The sequence below is a fragment of the Sphaerodactylus townsendi genome, linkage group LG03, assembly GCF_021028975.2.
Source record: "Sphaerodactylus townsendi isolate TG3544 linkage group LG03, MPM_Stown_v2.3, whole genome shotgun sequence".
NCBI classification, from domain to species: Eukaryota; Metazoa; Chordata; class Lepidosauria; order Squamata; family Sphaerodactylidae; genus Sphaerodactylus; species Sphaerodactylus townsendi.
Window position 1 is genome coordinate 125,377,465 of NC_059427.1, and position 16,965 is coordinate 125,394,429.

Consider the following 16,965-nt stretch of genomic DNA (forward strand, 5'->3'; position numbering starts at 1 on the left):
ATACAATCTCAGATGAGGGTTCTCTCAGTGTAATATCTGAAAGCTGGATCTTGTTTAATTCAGTGGTTTATTCTAAATCCATTCATGAATGAAAATGTCAATATGCTCGCTGGAGCGTCTGAGCTTGTAAAACATGGGAAATAAATAAAGAAAAAAGCCCAGTCACTGGTGAAATTAGGGACAATGCAATTATAATTAAGACTTAATAGCCTTACAACCTTGTTTTGGGTGGTAGATTAGAGGTACTAGCCAGTGCCCTTCTGACTCCTCTCCTCTCCTGAGTGTGTGTATGTCATCCTGGAGAAAAAGAGCATTCTACTAGCCTGGCGCAGAGTTTTTAAGAGATATGTAGTTGCTGGATCATACCACAAGATCACTGCTCACAGCAAAGTGCTCTGTTGGATACCTAAGATGTTCTATACCAGTAAACCTCATCCTAGCTTCCTGCAAGCTTGACTCACACAGTTCCAAACATAGTCAATGTCTCAAACATTAGTATGCACACCTTTTTAAATGTTGTTGCAAAATCCAGATTGTCTTGATCAGGATGCAGACAAAGCATCCTTCAAGGAGAAAACAAAATCACATATGCTCCTCTCTGTTGCTAATTGGGCTATGGAGTGAGCTGTCAGTACTTGAGATCCATCTGCTGAACACCAAGAATGCTCGAGGCTACTTCATGTGCTGTGAATCATGCAGCAAGTCAGCACTGAATGCCTGTCAAGCTAAGGAGAAAGAGGAAAAATAGTCCACAAAAATCAAGGAGAATATTGGCTGGAGCACGTCACACTGGACAATGCAGTTTATGACATCTGCTCTCAATCTAGAGGTCCTTTGCAGGTTAAATGTCAAGCCTGAGGGAGTGAAGAGGATCTAAAAACACCTGTTCTCTCTGCTGACACTGAAATCCCTGCTAACATATGCGGGTTAATTGGATGGTGGTTGAAAGGGGAGAAAAGTGGATCTCTTAGCTCCTCCCAGTCTTTGGGTGTCCTAGCCAATAAAAGGCCCCTTTCTTATCCAGGGATGCTGGAACTTGCCCAAGCAGCAGCATGGAGGACAGGGCACTGCTGGTGCCAGGCATCATTAAGCTTGGCTACTATGAAGAGAGCTTTCATTCACTGGCCTCCCTTCCACAGCCCAATTAGCACCACATATAAGACCCACCTCTAGAGTCAACCACCCAGCATGGGATAAATAGTGTTGACAGCCATGGCTTACGGCCAGCACCAATGGCTGAATCAGCACCCAGGCACATGTGTCATAACCAAAATGGGATGCTTGGGAACAAGCAATGCTCTCAAATTTACCCTTGCAGGAGCCATATCAATCGCTACCAATCATCCCTGTGCTGCATGTGTAACAGAATGGGGTTGACCACCAAAAGCCTCAGTCAAGCTTTACATAAAAGTTGTCAAGGACAAACATAATGGAGTGGCTAAGAGTGTTCTACCATCCGAAAACATTCCCCTTCTCTCCCCCACTTCAACGGCTATGAACACGCTGAGCATATTGGCCTTTCCTCAATGAGGCTCCACCAGGGCCTACTGCATTACGGGTCTGCGGCTTTCCTTCATTCAGCTTTGAATCACAACAAGATGGAAGCAACATGAAACTAGGACTACCAGCATCAGATAAAAGGTAAACAAGATCCTTCACCCTGGACTGAATGTTCTGCCTAATGCACGGGGAAAGCAGAGAGTCACACAAGCTGCATGTTCCATGTGACTAAGGAGAGAAGAAAGGATACCAGGTTCAGGCCCATTCACCTTATCCTCTTAATGAAACAAGCAATACTACTACAAGCTTTCCGTTAAATTTGCTGAGAATCCTTCTTCCAACATTATTTCAAATCTGCTAAAATTCAACATTTTGCTGAACTTATTCCAGAGGCAAACCGCCACGGAAACGTGATAGTAACAAATGTAATTCAATATGCACCGTCAGAATGAAGTTTTTGTGAGATTTTTTTTCAACTGGGATTCTGAAATGCAACACTCTGATCTGCCAGAACTGAATCTGATGCAAGTAAACACACATTTCGTATCGTATGCCAGAAGTAATTAAAGCTCCAGAAAATGAGTGACACCGGCTTTGTACAATTGCTTTATTAACATGATTACAAAAGTGCTGATCACTTGCTCTGGTTCTTCATGCCCATGGGTCACCACCCTCTGGAATGACAAGTCACATATGGGGGATAGTCCATCCACATGTCAGTGGGTGGGTGGATGGGTGATATGACCCAGCAGCGAGAAGGAACAAAACAAAACAGACAAAACTGATTTCATTAAACAGAGGCTTGGGTGGGACAGATCCAGAGACATTTTAAAAAATCAATGCTACAGTAGAGGCAACCTGGAGAAACTCCATAGCCTTCTAGGCTTCCTTCAATGCTACCAAAAAGGGTTCAGACAAATTGTCACAGCACAGCTTGGACAGGCATTATGGAAAGGAAGAGGCCCGCAGGTAAAGGGGGTGCTTTACTCTGACACTTGTTTTAAATTAACTAGTCAATAGGGAGCCCCCCCTTGCAGTCTTAGTTCATCCTCTTGAGCACAATGCAGACAACATAATTCCTGGGTGAGGCCAAGTGTGATACTGACAAACTGTACCTATTCAGATAAGCACTGTCCTATGAGACCTTGGCCACTTTGGCCTGCATTCCCCCCTTTCCTCCCTCACCTTGGAGAAAGCTAGTTACCTATTTGACTGGTATATAGGAGCAGGGTGAGACACTGTCCTCACTCCCTACAGGCCAGCTGTCTTGACTACTGCTTCTCACCAGCACTTCAGAAGCCTGCTTCCACTGTCATTGCTTCAAGACACTAACAGGGCCCTTTGGTTTCAGGAGGCTTTGGCTAATCAGGTCTTGAATGCTGAAGCAAGAAGCAAATGAAGGCAAGGAATGCTAAACTTCTCGGATGGGTGTTGCTTGCAGAAGATTTCTTCGAGACAGGTGATAACCACAAGGAACCACCTGCTCCTTTGGCTGTAACCCTGAAGGTCAAGGGAGACTGAGGTAGGAACAAGGGAGCAGGCTGGAAGCAGTGAAAGAAAGTATGTCTTCCAAGAAACACACTGTGTGTATGGGGGAGATTTTTGCTCAGTTTAGCACACTGCTATTATGAGGTCCTAGCAGCTACCATAATCTCTTTCATGAGGAGATAGCTATTCACTGCTGTAAACATCTAAAAGGGCCAGAGAAGTGACCATTTTAAGATTCTACAGAGCTACTTTTTTCATGCGCATCATTATGAGATGACTTGGAAGGAAAGTATTTGTGCATTAGAAGGGTGGTAACAAATCAGAAGAGGACCACAAAAGAAGATGGCATTGTAGGTATGCTGATTTTCTGTCCATGACACTGAAAAAGAGAACTATGGCACTGCAGGCTACCGCTGACAAGCGTGTTGGTTAAAAATGAAGTAGATGCCCTTATTGGAATGCTGGCTGTTAACCAAAGACATTGTGGTATTGTTGGACATTAAGAATACTGAGGGATCAGCAGGAATATATCACTAAAGGCAGCACTGTAGTGTTGACAGGCAAGTCAGCAGTGGATTCATGGACATGGAGAAAGGCATTTCTGGATTGCCTGCTTACTGACACTGGGCACTGAACGAGGAAATTCTACAATTGGCTGGCTGGCTTATACCATTAGGCACCAAACGATACTGAAGGGCTGGCTCATTAGCCAAAATTGTGTGATTGTCAGGCACTAGGAAGGGAGAATTCTGGGAGAGGACAGCTATTGGCTATGGCACTAGAAAGGGAACTGTAGGACTGCTGCGTCTTGTTAAGAGCTCGTGTGTGATGCCTGAGCATGGCAGGATCCTTATTTTCAGACCCATTTCCTTCTTTTCTTTCATGTCTCCAACTAGGCAGGCCTTTCCTCTCTTAAGCCAACACTACAATCCCAAAGTATTTTCGTAGCTGCTCCAGAAAGACAAAGGTGAGCACAGTGTGTGGAATCAAACGAATGCCAGCAGGAACAAGGCCCTAGAACAAGAGATTAAAAAGGTCAGTTTCTGCCAGTTTTGGAGACCGAGTTCATACCTACTCAGAGAAGCACTGAACTAGGAAGAGTAGGTTAGGCTAGAAACCTGGAGGATGTACAGGCTGTCAGAGCTGAAGGCCACATCAGCTTCTGGAACATTTAATTTCATGTGTCTGGCCTGGAAATGGATAGGAAGCTGCTATGCACCTGCAGCCTAAGTAGCATGGCATCCTGATACAGCACTGGGGCCACAGAGAGAAAGAATAAAGGGATGGCCACAGCGCCCTTTTCCCTCTGTTTTGGATGGACAGAGGGAAAGCAACCTGGTCTCACTAATGAGGTTTGGTACAACAGGAATGTAGGAGGCACTGAAAGCAATACCAAAGCTGGAATTCAGGCACTCTGCACTCCAGGCCTGAACTACTTGAGGTAATTATCTGTTTCTGCTCCCGCCCCATTCATATTACCTTATAAAAGGCCAACGGTCCAAGCTTGGCAGTCTCCACTGCACAGTGCATAACGCCCTGGAACAAAATATGATAACTTCAGTATGTCCTCAAGTACACTGGACTCCATTTGCAGAGCTCAAACCCAATTCTACAAGGCTTGATCTCAAATCAACATGCAACACCCTTCAGAGGTGAGGGGGTGGGGCAGCCCGGAGAGTCTTCTCAACAGTGGCCCCAGCATTGTGGAATGCCCTCTCATTAGAGGCCCACCAAGCACCTACTCCTTTGGAGTTTCGGTGCCCGGCAAAGACTAGACTCTTCACCTGGGCGTTCAGCTGATGCCCACTACTAGAGTGGGGGGTTAGTCTCAGGGTGTCCTATACACTGCACCCACCTTTTAGGGAGCTTGGAGTTGGAGTTTTAGAACTTGGCTTTTATCAGTCTTTTTATTATAACCTGCCCTAAAGAGCAGGAAACAAACAAATGAATGCAAGGCCAGGGTAAAACCCAGAGGTTAGGGGGGAACTGTGCCAAGATGGAGCAAGAGACCCAAATACATCCATATGCATATATGATGTCTGGTGACATAATCAAGGAGTTGGAGATCTGTCCACTCACCCGATACTCGCCCTGGGAATTCATTAGCCGTGTCTTTAGCACATCCAAGGGCTGACACAGGAATGTGGCACAACCACCCTGTGTTTCAGAGAGAAAAAAACACACATCTGGCTGTAGAAAGCTGCAATCAGTAGGTATTGTATATACTTAGGATCGATACAGATGACCATTTACCAAATGATATTTTACCACAGCTGGAAAATAACAAGTGGTGAGATCATCAAGTTGTTTCTTAAACTTAGAACAGAGCAAATGGTTATCTGTATTCATTCAGGGAAGACAGCACATGGGGAAAAGCCATGGGAATTTCTAGTGTGATTCACATTGGAAGTAAACGTACAGAAGAACATGGTTCCCTAGACTTAGAACAACCCATCTCAGTCTTGCCTTCCTTCAACCTCCACCACAAAATGCATTTTTTTGTGAGAAGCCCTTGACCCATCTTATTTTGCTTTATCAGCTACTAGTTCCATCTCTTCCCCCATCCCTGCTGTCCTTTTATCAGACCTTGCTTTCTCCCTTTACGTTGGTCCTTTTTATCTCCATTAAACCTTTATCCAGAGAGCTCAACATCTATGTCACATCTCCACGGCAATGCATATGTAATTGGGTATAAAAGACCTGCTCTTGTTGCACTGCCCATCCTGCCACTGAAAATCCCAATCTTGTTCTCCATGTCCCTGCTGGATGAAGAAAAAGGGGGTAGGGTGCAACTAGAGACAGGGCTGTTGCTTCACCTCCAGAATACCCTTCACCATGAGGATTGCCTGGCAATTATTTTATTTTCCAGGCCAAACATTATCATGACCTAGGCTTTTAATAGCCTTGCTCAGCCTGAAGACTATTTTATGAATATCATTTTAGGCTATTTAATTTGGTTTTGTGCCATTTTTATTGCTTGCTCTTTGCTTGTTTTCATACTGCTAAATTTATAGTGATTGTTTTTCTGGCTTTATTATATTGTTTCTAGCTTGTGAGCCACCTTGAATAAGTTTTCAGAGAGGGGCATGCATTTATTCAGACAGAGCTTGCTCAGTTTGCATCGCTACCTAGAGAGTCTGGTGAGAGAGTGAAGTCGACGTGACAGGCTGGAGTGCCAGGGGCCACCAGAAAGGAAGCGGACGCGAGACAGAGGGAGAGGAATGAGGAACGTTCCTAGGCAAGGACTTATTGATGGCCATCCCCATCCAAGTCCCGCCTCTCAGCCAATAGGAAACAATTTTGACAGTGACAGATGGGTCTGACCACGAGTTCCGACAGGGGTCTCAGTTGGCGAACATGTCGGCAGGGCCCAGGGCAGCGAGAGGAGTGCAAGGCTTTGCGAGGCCTGCCATTGCGCGCTGGGGAGGGCGGCTGTAGGCAATGAGTGGGTCACCTGAGGGGGCAGGGGGGCCCGGGGGAGGGTAGGTAGGTCGCTCAGAGGGTCGCCCCCACGGCCACCGACGCCCGCGGCTCCAGCGGCGGATCCTTTTGTGACGTTGCCGCTGCCATTTGCATCCACGCACACGGCGCGGGCAAGGCAGTCCTCCCACATGGCGGCCCCTCATTGGTCCAACGCGGGGTTTGGACAAATGGACGTTTTACCTGGCTCAGGTGTAACATGTCAGGTATGTGAATGTCCAAAAACCCGCCCGCAATGGAAAGCCACATTCTGTGAAAATTTCAAAGCATTTGGTCCAGGCGTTTCAGCATTAGGGCATGACTAACATTGTCACAGTTAGCCTTTTATATATAGAGAGAGATATAGATGTAGATATATACTTACAGCAATAAAACTGGACAGAAAGTGGGGTGAAAATATTGTCAGAGAGCAAACCGGTCCCAAGAACCAACTGCTTGGCTTGATCATAGCAGGAGAGCTGCAGGAAAGTAAACACATTGTGAGACTAGCCATAGTTCTGTCAAGGTTCTCAAGCAAAAACAGGCTGCAGAATTGCAACAAATCCTCAGTGTCCCCAGGAGATGGCCCAGTCTCATTTGTGCTTCTAGTGAGATAAGTAAGTTAGAGGCTTGACCTGGTTACTGAATCCCCAGTCAACATGCTAAGAGCTGCAGAACAGGTTTGCAATCTATACTCCATAGCTGGTCTCTTATACTACTAGGCAGGTGTGGCATCATCATGCAGATCTCTATCCCAACAAAATGATCACTAGATGTTAAACCACAGAGCCTAATCCACTCTCTTCCCAACTTATCTCTGCTACATGGGAGAGATATAGTGCAGTATTATGCCTGCTGGCCACTGTTTCAGTGACTTTAGATAGACAAAGAGAAACCTTACATGGTTAAGGACCCTAGTGAAAAATTAACATGATGCCCACACACTTCTGGATTGATCCAACACGGAACTTATCTATAGTCTTTATCTTGCTCTGTTTACAAGTCTTTATCTTGCTCTGTTTACAAGTGCTGCCTACAGATTATTTCTCACATAAATCCCTGCTATCTTCTGCACCCTACAATCCTAACCTCTCTGTGATCTCTGCAGCTCCTATAGCCCCCTAGTGCCAACAATGGCTCTAAGAAGGACTGCAAGAAATCATACCTGGCTTCTACATCTTACCCTCCAGCACCTGCAGAGAGGTAACTCTTCCCTTATGCTTCCTTGTGTTAGAGCACAGTTTCCACTAAGTCATATTTTCCTTCCCCAGGGGATAAGGGGCCTTCAGGCATAACAAGCAAAACCAGTTCAATATGAAAACAAGTATCTCAACTGTTTGCAGTCGCACAAACCCTCCCTCGACCTCTTTTTCTCACATGCAGATCATATATCAAAGTATTGGAGCTCCTGTCAAATCATGACATGGCAACAGAGTTAGATGAAATGAAAAGTTGTGGCTTATTTTTGCCTCCAAACCTGGATTAAACTATGGGCTTGGAATCCATGTTTGTACGCAAGAGTGCAAATCGGATTTGCTTTTTTGTCCCAATTAGCTATAAACTAGAGTTTCTCAGGAGCCCAGAAACATTCATTACTTGGGCTACCTTAGAAAGGAGAAGAGTGGGACTTCAAAGGTTCATTGTTGCAAGGAACAAACCACATTTGGTTTTTGTTACAGGTGAATGCAGCCTATGGGTCAGTCACTTGCATGCATATGCTGAAAAGGTGGTAGGCTGTGGGATCTAAGTGCACATGAAGAAGATGTGTCTCGTTCAACATATGTGTATATAGATACTCAGGCAGCTACAAATCTCTGCTGAATTCCTACCTGTCCAACAGTGACCAGGGCTCCTCGACTGGATGCCATTGTTGCTCCAGAGAACAATTTCTTTATACCCTCTGCAACAGTAAAAGGGATCAGTGGATAGAATGTATATCCTCAAAGCAGAGATTCCTATCAGACTGTTCACTGAACCTCTTCAAGCTCCTCCCACCCATATATCTTGGCTGCACTAGTCCAGAAACAGCCTGTCTTTCCTAATCATGAAATCCATCTCTGTACCTCCTGCTTTCCTGACCTTGGAACATTTTTCAGGAATGGATATTCTCTGTTGTTACTGCTTCTGTTATGGTCTTAATTTGGAAGAAAATTAGACAGCAGATCAATAAACAACTTCACTAAATTCTAATCACAGATTAGTTTTAATGGGTCTGAAGGAGTTTATAATCTAGCTACAGTCAGAAGACCAGAAGCCTCGATAGGGCATGATAATGATCAGAAATTGATGTTCCAATCAAACAAAGTGTCAGTAGTTGAAAGGGTTCTTTTAAAAAAATCTGTTAGTAGATATTAAAACACTACTGGAGATAAGATCCCCATTAGACATCTACAGAAGGGACGCAGTTTTAGAGATAGTCAGCAAAGATAGAAAGTGGCTGAAACAACAGCTAGCTTTCAATTAATAGTACCAAGAAAGAAGAGACCATTCTTTAGAAAGTATAGTACTTTCATTGCTTAAGTTTTCAGCTGACCCCAAACATTTCAACAACGTGGGGCGGGGCGGGGGGGGGGGGTTTAAAGTCAGACATGATTAATCAGTGACTAGCCACACCATCACTCTTTCAGTAAGGCCTCGCAACCAGTACATTCCCATGGGGGGGTGGGGGGAGGTTGCTGCCATCCAGTAGGTCTAGTTCAGATTGAGAGTCTGCACACCAAGTGAAGTTGGCCTGCATTCTTCCTAGGAGTAAGTTCCTTCTCACTCCTCTTTTTCACACGGAGCATGAACTCTTATACATTGTCCTTTCACACTGTGCATGCCCTTTCTCTCTGAAGACCCATAATCCAACCATGTAGTCACCTTTACACTGTTTAATTCCAGGTGTACCAATGCCAGACTTATAGATTTCTTCACTCTTCCAGGCAATTTACTCATCCCCTCGCTGCCAAAGTTCACTGGTCAGTCCTGGACCACATGCACAAGTAACCTGTAAGCACCTTATGCTACTAATCACAAGGTGGATCATTAAGGAAGACCTTTCCCCATTATTCTTGTGCATCTGCATCCACACACAAGCTACACTTTCATGGAACCTGCCATGAACAGGTTTGCCCATTCCTCCCGGCACTAATGCTGCCACCTGCTGTCTGTGGCCCACGACTAGCCATCAAGCATAGTACTTCCCAACACCTATGCACAAGAGGCAAATGTTTTAGTGGACAGTCCTTATTGTTCACAAGCTCAGCAAAAGAGATTACTCCTTTGAAGCCTCTCAGAACTGCAGATCTACCCCAATCATGCACTGACCAAGTTCTTACCTTCATGAAGGACTCGATATAACCCATTCAGAGCATGCGAGTAGCTGAAATACAAAGAAAGACAATCAGCAGCCTGAACCCATCTTGGTGCAGCATTTGCTTTCATTCATCACTTTGCACCCACAGTACAGTTGGTGGCACTGCAGGCTTCAGTCATGAGCCCTCACTCTCATGGCTCTGACTGGCACAACCAAGAATACTGGGGTTTTTTGTTACTCATATTCATCTACCAAGCTCTCAAAAATAGGCATTTCAAAACTGGTGTTGCCTCTTTGAGATCACACAGTTTCATTTTAGCCATCTTGAGAGGATAAAGGCCTTCCTGGGGTATTTTGCCCTTCACCCATTTCCCCTAGACCTGACCCCCACTCATTGCAAGCTTGACACTCACTTGCGCCTCAGATGCAGTGGTAGTTTCATATCATTCTGCATCCTGAAAAAGAGCCAATGCAACATTAAATGGATTGGGGAAAGATAAAAACCACCATATAATGGCCCCAGAATATTTCACAGGGGTTGCTTGTAATAGTAAGAACAGGAGATGTTGGTATTTACCCATCTTACTGGATTTAAGTAGGGAGTATTGCCAGAATCCCTCCCGTCCAAGCGCTGTATTTCTTGCAAGGATAATCTAGCCAATTACAGGGAACCAAAATAGGGAGAAGATCTGCATAGCTGTGGGAAAAGGGGAAGGAGACACTGACCTGACATTTACCAGGTCAGCTGGGGTCCCCACGAACCCACCAGTAAAACCTGCAACCAGACAACAACAGGGTGAAAGAGACTGTGCAATCTGCCGCGAGCTGCCCATCAACTGTGCTTGCCAAGTTCCAGCTCACCTCCTATTGCAGCTAGCAACACCTTCTGGTAGAAAGGCATTGGCCCCTGGGCACCCTGGACCAAGTGGTCCCTCACAGTCTCATAGATGGCAAAGCGGGTGAGGGAGTACGTCATCTGAGGAAGCACAAAGAATCACAGGAAGATGATGGCAGTGCCTCACTCCCCTGGCCCTGCCCATGGCAACTGCTCATCACAATCACAACACAGCCATAATGCCAGCCTTCCAACTGCACAGTCTCTGCCCAGGTGTGGCCACTATCCTTGAGTTATGGAGTTCAGGATACTCATGCCCTCAATAGTCACAGCATGCTCCTTTTCAACAGTGAACTGGCATCGCCTCTTAAATGCGAGAGGCATGGGCCCAAATGATGCCTCCTCCTTCCCCCCCTCTATCCACAGCTCAACCTTTTGCAATAAGAATTATATTCAAGAATGCTTGATCATAGCTACAGAAATCACACAATCCTGTTGTAACCCTTCATCTTTTTTCTTGCATGGATGCTCATGCACAATTGTGGGATATGGAGCAGCAGAGACGCTGATGCAGAAGATGAAAAGACTGTCAGAAGTAGCAGAGCAAATGGGATATCAAGAAGAAAGGTGGAAAAAAATTCAACAGACTGTTGCTGTTCCCAGTTTGTCCTCCACATAGGCTGTCTGCCTCAAAGGTTCAGGACAGAAATGCTAAAGGCCAGAAAACTGATCCTAGAACCTTGTTGCTCCCAAATGGCAGTGGTTATTGGATCCTTGTGTTCTTACGTTTTGCTATCAATGCCACGATCCGCAGTTTTGGTTCTACCATGACAATTTATGAGAGTACAGAACTGCAGAATTCATAGATATCTGGTCACAAAGCAGAGTAGAATTTTAGTGCTTAATTATCCAGGCCTTTGGAAGACACTGGGAAGAGCTGCAGAATGGTTATGATGGAATTAAGCAGCTACTGTACGAAGGCCCTACAACAGGACTGGGTTATTGAAAGCAATCTTTGCAGTGGCCCAGCATTCACCTGTCGGCAGAGTGAGGCACTAAGCCCACTGTAGAGTGCTAGAAAGCCATCATTGCGAATCACATGTAGTGCCATTCCTGTCATGCGCAGCTTCACTTCCTGCTGGGTTTGCAGATGGACCTAGGCAGGAACAGCAGATAGCAAATGGATCAGGGAAGAATTAGTCAAGTTTCTCATACTCTATAGGAAAGCCCAGGCTGCCCAGGGTGACTGGAGAGGGCCTATTTAGGCAACATAGCGCTTTTATACCTGGTACAGAAAAGCCAATGAAGTTACAACCTCATACATCTGCAAGACTTCAGGAATCCATTGTAGCTTCTACTCCCCCAAAGGAAGGAAAAGACTTAAGGGGTACAGTGAATGAGTGCTCCGGCAGCAATTCTGCTATCGTTAAGGCATAACATTCTCCAAAACCTGTAATGCTTCTTCATGCAATGCAGGACAACTCCTTTGTATAAGAATTTACAATATGAACATTTTACCATCTTCCCAGAAGCTGGAACAAGATGTTGTTACCCCCTGCCCCCATTCCAGGCTGCCTTATTTAATAAACAAAACCTTCCAAAAAGACAAGCATTGATTCCTAAACAACTCCCTAGCCTCACTTTTACCCATACTCTGTCTCACTTCCACTTCAACCAATGAACTCCATTCTTTACCCCACAGCCCTGTAATTCTGATTGTGATCTCATCTTAATGTTGTTCCCAAACAACCATTAAATGTATAAACTGCCTGGTCTTGCTGTGGAGTGACTCATGCTCATGGGAAATCTGGGTAAAAGGCCTGCAAACTGATAAAAATTAAACTGGATTGCATTGGCCAGCTAGTCATTCCTCCTCCTGCAGCAGGTCAAGGGTCCAACATGTGGCAGATCAGGAAGTCTATACAAGCTCTGAAATGGAAATGAGAAAAGACCCTAAATACACCCATATGCTAGCCTTGTGCCCACAAGGGGCCCTGTATTATGTGAAATGCTCCCAAGGACTCCAAGAAAGTAAGTGGCATGAGACACATAAATGTGCTGCCAGGGATTTCTACAGATTTGGTTCATCAAGGAAAAGGAAACATCCAGACCCACTTCCTTTTACAACCAACTGGCCCAAGTTAGCCCTGACAAAAATGCAGTGCACATTAGTTATGGGTGCTGAAGTACTGGAGGCCAGGAGAGGGCAGTGAAGGCAGAGCAGTGTAGCCTGGATGGGCAAAGTTCCCAGCCAGCCAGCGGCAGCTCAAAAATCCATTGTAGAGGCTGAGGCAAGAATTTGCTCATCAGGCAGTTGGCAGGACCAGAGATACAGAGGGAACAACGACAGAGGCTGAAATCTGCAGGAGTCTACAGATTCAGCAGCTTCATGCTAGCATTAATGTGCCAGAACATCATACAAGGAAGGAATTTCACCCACAGAGGACCAGGCTAAACAAGTCGGATGTCTTGGGGAGGGGGAATTGTAGACCAGGACCTTGAAACTTCAGATCATACTATGCTGTTGTTCTATGTAAGCTGGCTTCTGGGTTTATTTAGTTTATTCACCCTGGCCTGGCCACCTCCTCCAATCCTACACTCTCTGTTGTAGACTCTCTGTTGTAGACTCTCTGTTGCTCAACTTTAATCAGTGCCATAGTCAGGCAGAAATTATAGCCATTATAAGATAGGCCAAATTCCACCATTCTGATCACTGTTGCTTTTTTATTTATTTATTTATATATTCGGTTTATAGACCGCCCTCCCCCTAAGGGCTCAGGGCGGTGAACAACATGGATAGAGCACAATATATCAAATTGAATTAAAATTCATTAAATTAATTAATACAAGCTCTAAAGATAAAATATAAACCTTCCCCATTAAAACGCAGCATTAAAATAATAATATGAGATGGCATCCACTGTTCTCCCTCAACCCCAAGAGGGCGGCAGGGTTTAGTGATGTTATCAGAAGAGGGGGGGAACAAAGGGGAAGGAGGGGGCCCTCATCAACGGCTGGCCTCCCCAAAGGCCTGGCGGAACAGTTCAGTCTTACAGGCCCTGCGGAACTCAGCAAGGTCCCGCAGGGCCCGGACAGGTGGCGGTAAAGCGTTCCACCAGGCTGGGGCCAGAGCTGTGAAGGCTCTGGCCCTGGTAGAGGCCCGCCGTATCATTGAGGGGCCAGGGATCACCAGTAGATTGGCCTCCGCCGAACGCAGAGGCCGGTTCGGGACATATGGGGTAAGACGGTCCCGCAGGTACGGAGGTCCCAGGCCACGTAAGGCCTTAAAGGTTAATACCAGCACCTTGAAAGTGATTCGGTATTCTACTGGTAGCCAGTGCAAGCTTTTCTTGTCCATTCATGTCTTAGCAACTTAAGGATATTCTTTTAATTCAGCCAATTATTGCCAATATCTGCAGACTAAAATAATCTTGGAATTTTGTATTGCTGTTAGTTTTAACTATCAATCAATCAATATTTTATTTCGGTCAAAGACCAGAAAATATCAAATATCAAATATAAATTCCAGATAGTACATTTCCAGACCAGATACAAAATAAAATTGAGGTAACCAGTTTCCAAAGACTGTTTGTCCAAACCATAATATAAGTTCAAGTTAAAAACTGGGATAAAATTTGAATAAAAGATAAAATCATTGATCCAGACTTCCTATTTTTATTGCCCTACTTGTCCACGCCTTTTCACAACATAAGCACTAAATTTTGCCACCTCTCTGGTTATATTAGGATTAGCATCTTCTAATAGTCTTTTCATGGCACAGTCCTCGGGGCCAAGAAAAATTGATGTTGGAAGAGAGTCAAACAGTTTTGCCCTCATTTCTTTGTGAGTGGGGCATCGTAAAAATATGTGTGTCAGGGTCTCTATTTCCCCCATATCACATGGACAAAGCCTGTCGATATATGGAATTTTTTTATATCTGCCCTCAAGCTTGAAGTTGAAAGAAGTAAAGGGGGGGGGGGGGAGAAGGGCTTAGAACAGGAACATGGAGCATCAGAGAAGACCAAGGGAAGTTCAAAGTCCTCGCTAATACTGATGTCTTCCTCGAGCACATGTTGATAGTCCCAGTACACTTGTTAACTGTAAGGGATCCATAGGGCAGCCATTTCTTTCCTCCCATAACATTTGTCTTACTTTGAAGACTTTATTAGCAATATTTGTGCCACATTTTACTACCTGTGGACAGCAATAAGAACATTCAAGCAATCATGCTGAATCAGACCAGTTACTTGTCTAGTCCAGCATCTGGTTTCATACTGTGGCCAACCAGCTGCCCCCGGAAAGCTTACAAACAAGGCAAAAAACTTCCTCTATTGTTTCCCCTAGTGCTGGTGCTCAAAGGGTTACTATCTTTGAAACTGCAGATCTAGTTGTCATGGCTAATAGCCACAAATGGATTTCATCTCCATTAATTTGTCCAATCCCTTTTTAGTCAACTAAACAAGTAACCATCACAACAGAGTGGCTCATGACACAAATAGTAAAACATCAAGCATCATCAATCATATACAACATAAAAAGCAGAAATTGCAAGATAAAAATATAACCAAAATATCAAATTAAAATTTTCAGCATTCTAAAAGCAGCACAGCACAAAACTGTATGGAATCCTGATGGATAAAAGTGGGGTTCTTCTATAAAGGTGAGTTTGAGAAAACAAAAAAATCTTCACCTTCACTCTGGTGACAGACAAACCTTTGTGGGAGGGTACATTTCAGAGCATAGCCATTGCTAACTTCCTGTGGACTATTCAACCTCTGTTCCTTTTATTTGCCACCTAGTTTGTCAGAGTGAATGCTGCACACTGAGGCGGATTCCGCATGGGCCAAAAACAGCAGTGTAAAATGTTTTAAAATGGTGTAAAAGGATTTACACTGTTTTCACACCATTTTCACACTACTGTTTTTGGCCCATGCAGAATTTGCCTGAGTTCCCTTTCTTCCTTACATTTGGGGAGGCTTGAGTAGCAACTTTCTAAACTTAGGGGAAGCCACCTTGATCAGAACTGTTTACCAAGGATGGAGAATCTCTTCCTAAGCTTATCTAGATGACCTTAGGCAGACTTCGTCCTCTCTCTGTGTTCCTCCCTTCTAGAGCAATAGAAATGGCTATTTTAAGTCTACATCAGGCGAGAAAAAGCAGCAGAATAACTAAATGGGTTATATTTCTAAAGAGGCACGTAAGTCCCAGAAGATGAGGTTTCTGAATCTAGACTATACCATAGTAGCTACTAAATACAGCTATCCAGCATCAACCAACTTGAACAAAAATATGGTACCAGACTCCTGAAATCACTGAAACAAATCGGACAAGTTAAACTAGCTTTGCAAGAGCCTATCAACTAATCTCTTTGCCTGATGCCCTGCTTGTTATGGTGATGACTGGCACAGACTCCTACAGACACCTGGGCACCGCTCCTGGAAAGGAGCCGCTGTCTCCAGGCTTGAAGGAACTGCTGCATGCCATAGCATTAGCTGCCTATTCCTAGGAAACGAGACACTGGGGGTGCCAGGGGCTGAATGCCAACCACTGCCCATGTCTCTCGCCCGGGCAACAGGAAACTTGTATGAAGTAAGACTCTCCTGGTGGGGACTTGACAGGCACTTCCAAGGAGAGCCAGAGCCAACATGGCAGCGAGAGGGCGGGGAATAGTAGCCACAAGGGGAGACCTTTTCTGCCTCCAGCGCGCGCGCACACAGCCTCGCTCTAAGTAAGAGGGGTCTCTGGTCCACAACAGAGAATTTCGAGACAAATGGAAAGAGCCTGCATAATATGGCAGCCTGGCAGGCGCCTTCGTTTGCCAAGCAACCTGCTCCCGCTCCTAGGGAACGAGCCCTGAGGACTTCATTCACTGAGCAGGGATAAAGGGCAACCCTCGGTGGCTGGGGCGCACGCGGGACACGGCAGCGCAGCACCGGAGGACGGAGGCGCACCGCCTGGCCACGCGCGGAGGACCCACCTCCCACCCCACCCCCACCCCCACCCCCCCGCGCTCCGGACTCCCACCTGCCCTTTCCCGGGAGGAGGTTCCCCGGCACACCTTGAGCAGGTCCAGCGGGTGGGTACAGCAGGCTGCCCCGCACGAGGCCAGGCCGCCGAAGTACCAGCGGGACACACGCTTCTCCGCCATCGCGTCGGCTCTGCGCGGCCTTCAGCCCTCCGCGCCGGGGATCCCGGCAGCAGCAGTAGCAGCACAGGCGCACCGCCGCTTCCCCACCCCAGCAAGGAGCAGCATGAATGACCGAGGCCTTAAACGGGCAACGCCAGCCAGAGGTGGAGGGAGACCTTAAAAGAGCAACGGTTAGGGCAGAGCCAGAGGTGCGGCCAGGGAGGAGCCGGCCCCGGCTGCCAGAAGGGCCAAATCTTT

The 16,965-nt window shown here is 45.8% G+C and overlaps 1 protein-coding gene across 1 annotated transcript; it reads right to left on the reverse strand.

The window, feature by feature from the left end:
* Positions 1-2,093: 2,093 nt before the first annotated feature.
* Positions 2,094-16,924, reverse strand: SLC25A10 (solute carrier family 25 member 10). The gene is given in 12 exon segments (XM_048491586.1): positions 2,094-4,002; positions 4,468-4,524; positions 5,068-5,145; positions 6,833-6,856; positions 6,858-6,926; positions 8,277-8,347; positions 9,768-9,811; positions 10,159-10,200; positions 10,472-10,520; positions 10,607-10,721; positions 11,617-11,736; positions 16,639-16,924. Coding segments are annotated over 12 exon segments (861 nt in total). The 5' UTR covers positions 16,729-16,924; the 3' UTR covers positions 2,094-3,900.
* Between the last annotated feature and the right edge of the window lie 41 nt (positions 16,925-16,965).